This window comes from Chrysochloris asiatica, unplaced genomic scaffold (genome assembly GCF_000296735.1).
Source record: "Chrysochloris asiatica unplaced genomic scaffold, ChrAsi1.0 scaffold00007, whole genome shotgun sequence".
Taxonomy (NCBI): Eukaryota; Metazoa; Chordata; class Mammalia; order Afrosoricida; family Chrysochloridae; genus Chrysochloris; species Chrysochloris asiatica.
In genome coordinates this window covers 540,101-546,164 of record NW_006408525.1, presented here as the reverse complement: position 1 = coordinate 546,164, position 6,064 = coordinate 540,101, and the positions used below count along the sequence as shown (strand labels likewise).

Here is a 6,064-nt window from a genome sequence, read left to right as displayed (position 1 = left end):
TTTGTAGCAAAAGGAGGGGAGTGGTTGACTTTGCAGTCCAGGAGTAGAGGTCCCTGGGACCATCAAGGGAGAAGACTGGAGTGAGGTACCCTACCCAGATAAACAGTGACGCCAGAGATGGAGGCAGAGATGATGACATGGATAGACGGAGCAGCTGGGGACTCTAGACCCAGAGAGGAAGAGGGGCTGGGTGCTGACGACCGAGGGGCTGGCTTGTGGGGTATACCCTTTGGTTGGCTGATGATGCATGGAGGGGATTGTAACCATGGCAATGAAATGATATACAATAGGATGAATGTAAAGCTAATGTTCTCCCATGTAAACTATCACATAATTCATAATAAAATATACATATTTTTAAATTTCGGTGTGGTGCTGTAGGATAAGCAATGGACCACAGGTCAGTTTGAATCACAAGGTCGGTGATTCAAACCCACCACTCTCTCCTTGGAAACCCTACACAGGGTCACTATGAATCTGAACCAACTCAAAGATACTTAAAAACAATTTTATCATAAAAACTATTTAGTTTGTGTAAGTGTGTAAAAATTAGTTTTCTGTGAGTACATTTTAACAGATTTTAAATTTTTGGTTTTGTTTAAAGAATAGTAATTGATTTTTTTATTTGGCCTGAATAGTATTTGATGGTTAATAATTAAGATAACAAGATGTTGATGATGTTTTAAAAGCTTTGGCTTTCTCTTCAGATAAAAACCTCAAGTTTATAGGCAATCTAACTTCTCTGATATAAGCAGTAAGAAGACAGTAAGCAATCAGTTAGCATTAAAGCCTGGATGGATTAAAAGAAGGTCATGAAATGATTCCATTCACCTTGAGCATATACTATAAAGATTGAGCCACAGCATACTGAAATAATTCACAACTATTTCAGAGCCTCAACAAAGAAAGTGGTAGCTATATGGCTCATGGGACAGACAGTGACAACAATGAAATGTATGAAGTGTTAAGAATGGATAGGTTTTACTATGATAATATCAGAAACACTCTTTTTTCTTGGCTTTTCCCACTACCTTTGGGTTAACCTTCTTAAAACTACAACCAGAAAGTAGACTCACTCAAGTGTGCATGTAATAACCTAAATTGCTTTCACTTTTTTCCTATTATCAGTGATGCAGATAAATCCATGTATTAGACCTCGGTCACACTGATGTTTGCTTAACTTAAAGTGCTGCAACCAAGTTAACAGCTGCCAAATACATTAAATCTCAAATGCTTCAAAAAACTAATTAAAATGATGATTTTCAATTAAGTATGAACTCTGTATCGAATGTTTTAAATATTAGAAAAAACTATATGTATGGCAGTTGGCCTAAAGCTTTTGGTACCACTCTTTTAAGAAAAATGTCTTCCTCAAAAAGTAATGATTCTAAGATCAGAAAACTCTTGCAAATCCACTTTTACCAACTTTTTTGTTGTTGTTTGCTTTCATTTATGCAGAACATGACTTGTAATTTTTCTAACAAGCTTTGATTTCTTGTTATGTATTCCTAAATAAATAGTCGTTGTTGTTGTTAGGTGCCATCAAGTTGGTACCGACTCATAGCGACCCTATGCATAAGAGAATGACACACTGCCCGATCCTGGGCCAACATCACAATTACTGCCACTCTTGAGCCCATTGATGCTGCCACTTTGCCAATCCATCTCATTGGGGGTCTTCCTCTTTTTCTCTGACCCTCCACCTTATCAAACATGATATCCTTCTCCAGTGACTGGTCCCTCCTGACAATATGTCCAAAGTGTGAGAGAGGAAGTTTGGCCATCCTGGCCTCCAAGGACTGACTATGACTGTTAACATTATTAACTCAAATGCCCTAAGGCTGACAATATATCTGATATATGTGTAGCATTTCTGGTTAGACATTTTACAGACAATTATATGTAACTCCTTCCTGTATTCAAAAGTAAACCCAAAATATGGGGGTTTTTTTTGTTTTTTTAAAAAATTACTATAAAAATGTCCATGCTATAAAACTATTTATTTTAACAGTAATTAAAGAGCACTTTTTATAACAAGTCATCTATTCACATTCCCTACCTTGCTCCAAATGCATGAACATGAATCATATATTAAATAAATAGCACTTTCCTGGACTTTGTTATAGAAATGCAAGCAAGAAGTAGACTAAAATATAGTTATAAAAATTAAAACTCACAACTGCAAACCAGAACAAAAGTATGTTTCACTAAGCTTACTTCTAAATTCTGATTCTAAAGGAAGATTTCTCCAAACGGCAAGTGAACGAATATCAAAAATTCAACACAGAGGAGGGTAGAAACTTTACTAGAGATTTCTTCCTCAGTGCTCATCACAGTGATCTGGAGGGGCCTGGCTACTCAAGAATGGGCTGTGATTTAGAACAGAATGCTTCAAAACAGCAATGGTAAGACTACTGTACTTGAAACCAAACAATCAACATCAGCTCTCCTCAGCCCACTTTCTTCTTATTTTAGTCTTACTGAGTCATGTAACTTGCACAGTTGATACCCAAGTGCCTGCTGTTCTGTCCCATGTTCACAGACATTTCTCTTGTTATGGTTACGTGCAGTCTAGTCGGTTCTGACCCACAGAACCCTTTATAATAGGGTTTCCGAAGAGTGCAGTTCAAACCGACTTTGTAGTCCAGTGCATCAGGATTCCTCTGTCACATGTCTGTGAACAGAAAACATTTCTCCTTTACTGTATCTCCTATCTAAGAATGGAGCCCTGGTGTGGCGCTGTGGGTTAACGTACTGAACTGCAAGGTTGGCGGTTCAAGCTCACCAGCCGCTCCTTGGAAACCCTATACAGGGTCGCTATGAGTTGGAACCGACTCGAAGGCACCTTGTTGTTGTTGTTGTTAAGTGCCGTCGAGTCGGTTCCGACCCATAGCGACCCTGTACAGGGTTTCCGAGGGTGTAAATCTTTACGGGAGTAGAAAGCCTCATCTTTCTCCCGCGGAGTGGCTGGTAGTTTCGAACCGCTGACCTTAAGGTGAAGGCACCTAACAACAACATATCTAAGAATTTCTGGGGGTGGGAGTCTCGTCAGTGTGTATCTGCTGGTGTTGTTGTTAAGTGCCATGGAGTCGGTTCCGACTCATAGTGACCCTGCACAGGGTTTCTGAGGCTGTAAATCTTTACGGAAGCAGAAAGTTTCATCTTTCACCCGTGGTGCCGCTGGTAGTTTCGAACTGCTAACCTTGAGGTTGTCAGCCCGACTCGTAACCACTACGCTACCAGAGCTACTTAGAGCCCCTTGATAAGGTTTCCGAAAATGGATACTTTTACGGGTGCGGGCAGTCTCATTTTTCTCCTGCTGAGCGGCTGGTGGGCTTGAACTGCCGACCTTGCGGTTAGCAGTCCATCATCTACCCAGCAGAAAACGTTCCATTTCCTTAACGTCAATGTATAAAGAGGAGTGAAGGCTGTGAGCGCAAAAAAAATAAATAAACAATAATCCAGAAACCTGACCTTGCCCACAAGTCAGATAGTTCTGTCCCCCTCCCCCTAGCTTCCCGGGAGCTGGCTCACGCCATCCCAATTGGTCAGTCTGCCTGTTCCAACACCTGCTAGGAAGTGACAAGGGAGTCTCCACAGATGACGAGGGTCTGAAGAGCAGAGGCGGCGGCGGCCTCGGAAACGGTGGGGCCCAGAAGAAAGGGATTCGAAGAAAAAGAGAGTACTTTCAAGGGATGAGGACCACCGGTCTTGGAAGGACGACTGGGGGACGGGAGAGGCGTCTCAGGAGGATCCCGGTAAAATGAAGGGGATGAGGGTAGCTTGCAGGGATGCAAATGAGAAGAGCGAAAGGTCTGGGGGACCCGGGGCTAAGAGGCCGAAGCGGCGAAAGAAGTACGCTACGAGCAAGCAGCGCAGAGAGGCAGGGGCTGCGGCGGGCCCGGGTGCACGGACTCACGTTCTCCAACTAACAGGATCCGCACATCTTTCTTCATGTCGGCGGCTCGCAGGGGCCGGGCTCGGCCCGCACGCATGGAGCGGACTGCTTCTCTCGCCAGGAGCGCCCACACCACGATGCCGCTCTTCCGCGCTGCCGGCCTGACAGCCTCCCCCGCCGCCCCGCCCGATCCTCGGCCGCCTAAGCCCGCTGCGCCGCCTCCTCGGCTGCTTCCCAGCTCGGAAGCTGGGAAAGCGCCTGCTCCGTGTCCTCGGGCTCCGTGGACGGCAGCGGCGGCGGAGAGACCAACAGTGAACGACGAGGGACAAACATTTTCTGAACGCGAACGCGCTTCGGAACTAAGCAGCGCCCCCTGGAGCAGGCTTTGCGCAGTGCAGCGTCTGTGAGCCTTGCCCACACTTCCCTAGGCACATCCACCAGAAATAGATAACGCTTTGGGTGAGGAATTTCAGCAGCCAATTAGCTAGTCTAACCACATTTATTTTACAGACCGGAAACAGGTCACATAGTTAGAGCTTGGAAGTGACTTAGAGGAGAGACCTTCTCACCAAACTTTAAGCAATCAGGAGCGGATAACCCAGTAAGAGTGCTAAGCAAATAAGTACAAGGAAGCAGAGCACCCTCACTGGGTACTCTGTCCTTGTTAGAGACGGCAAATTTGAAAAGAGGCTTTGATTCTAAAGAAAGGTGTTCTGGAGTCGAGAGAGAGACAGATGCCAGCTATACCTACAAGTTGAATCTAAGTGTGGTAAAAAAAAAAAAAAAAAGTGAAATTGTTCACGATAGATTAGGAAGTAAGCACAAGTAGGCCAATGCTTACCTTGCTTATTGAGTAATCTGCCACTAGCAGCACCTGTCTATCTGGCTCTCAGTTGTTTCCCCATCTTTTTGGATCTCGGTAAATGTTTGATTGAATAAAAGAATGCCTGGTTCCAAGGTTTCACCCATTTCCATAATCCAAAACCCACCACCCTAGCTGGTTTTTTGCTTGTGGTGCTTACAAATATAATGATAAATAATGAGAGTAGTTTTTGCATTGTTTGTGTAAACAGATTCATTACTTTGTAGCCAAACTGACTTTTCTGTGTGTGGCTTACTTTACTGTTGTTGTTACGTGCTGTCAAGTCGGTTACTACTCATAGCGCGGCACCGGATAGTATGGTTTCCAAGGAAATGTGGTGGGTTTGAACTGCCAACCTCGTTACTCAAACTGACCTTGCGGTTCAGTGCATAATCCTGCAGCACCACACCAGGACGCCTACTTTATGGTAGTGCCTACCTTCTTTTACCCGTCTTGCCCGGTATAGTGTTGAATATATAAATGGCAATGAATAGTAAATTCCTTCTGATTTTAACCAACATTGCCATAATTTTCTCCCAACATTCTCCATATGGAGGAATTTGGTGCTCTATCCCTAGTGCTAGAACAGTCGTTGGCACTATCTGTGCCTAGTGTACCTTTTTGCTGTCTTTTTTAAGTGTCGTCGAGTCAATTACAACTTATAGTGATCCTGTATACGGTTTCAAAGTCTTTTTAAATCTTTGCAGGATCAGAAAGTCTCATCTTTCTCCCATAGAGTGACTGGTGGACTCGAACCACCGACCTTGTGGTTCACAGTCTAATACTTATCCTATGTGATTGTCAAGTGCTGTCGAGTCAGTTCTGACTCATAGCAATTGCCAATAAATTGTCACAGGGATGAAAATGTGTGTCATACTAACCCCACTTTCTCCTTGGAGTAGAAGTGTGGTTTAGTGTAGCAGTAAAGAGCAGGTGACAAATTAACTGGGATTGAATCCAGATTCTATCACCTCATAGTTATGTGATCCTGAGCAAGTTATTTTACTTCTCTGAGCCTGTTTCTTCTTTCACAATATGGCAATAATGCTAACACCTACATCTTAGGGAGGTTATGAGAAATCGATAAGGTAATACATGTCAAGTATTTGATACAGTACCAGACTCACAATACCTGCACTAGGGTCGATCAGCTATTGTTGTGATCATAAATCTTCACTCATAAGTTATATACTGTTGTTGTTAAGTGCCGTCGAGTCAGTTCCTACCCATAGCGACCCTGTATAGGGTTTCCAAGGAGTGACTGGTGAGCTTGAACAACTGACCTTGCATTTCAAACAGCTTTG

General features: G+C 43.6%; 1 protein-coding gene across 4 annotated transcripts in view; it reads right to left on the bottom strand.

Moving 5' to 3' along the window:
* Nucleotides 1–4,073, bottom strand: part of RHOT1 (ras homolog family member T1) — a 69,759-nt gene extending 65,686 nt beyond the window's left edge. For 2 of the 4 annotated variants that reach the window (XM_006832301.1, XM_006832300.1), the window contains exon 1: nt 3,920–3,995. In XM_006832301.1, the coding sequence (XP_006832364.1) occupies nt 3,920–3,995 (76 nt within the window). Of the gene's footprint in view, nt 1–3,919 lie in introns of all 4 variants that reach the window. The other 2 variants (XM_006832299.1, XM_006832302.1) reach the window with 2 other exon arrangements.
* Nucleotides 4,074–6,064: the final 1,991 nt, after the last annotated feature.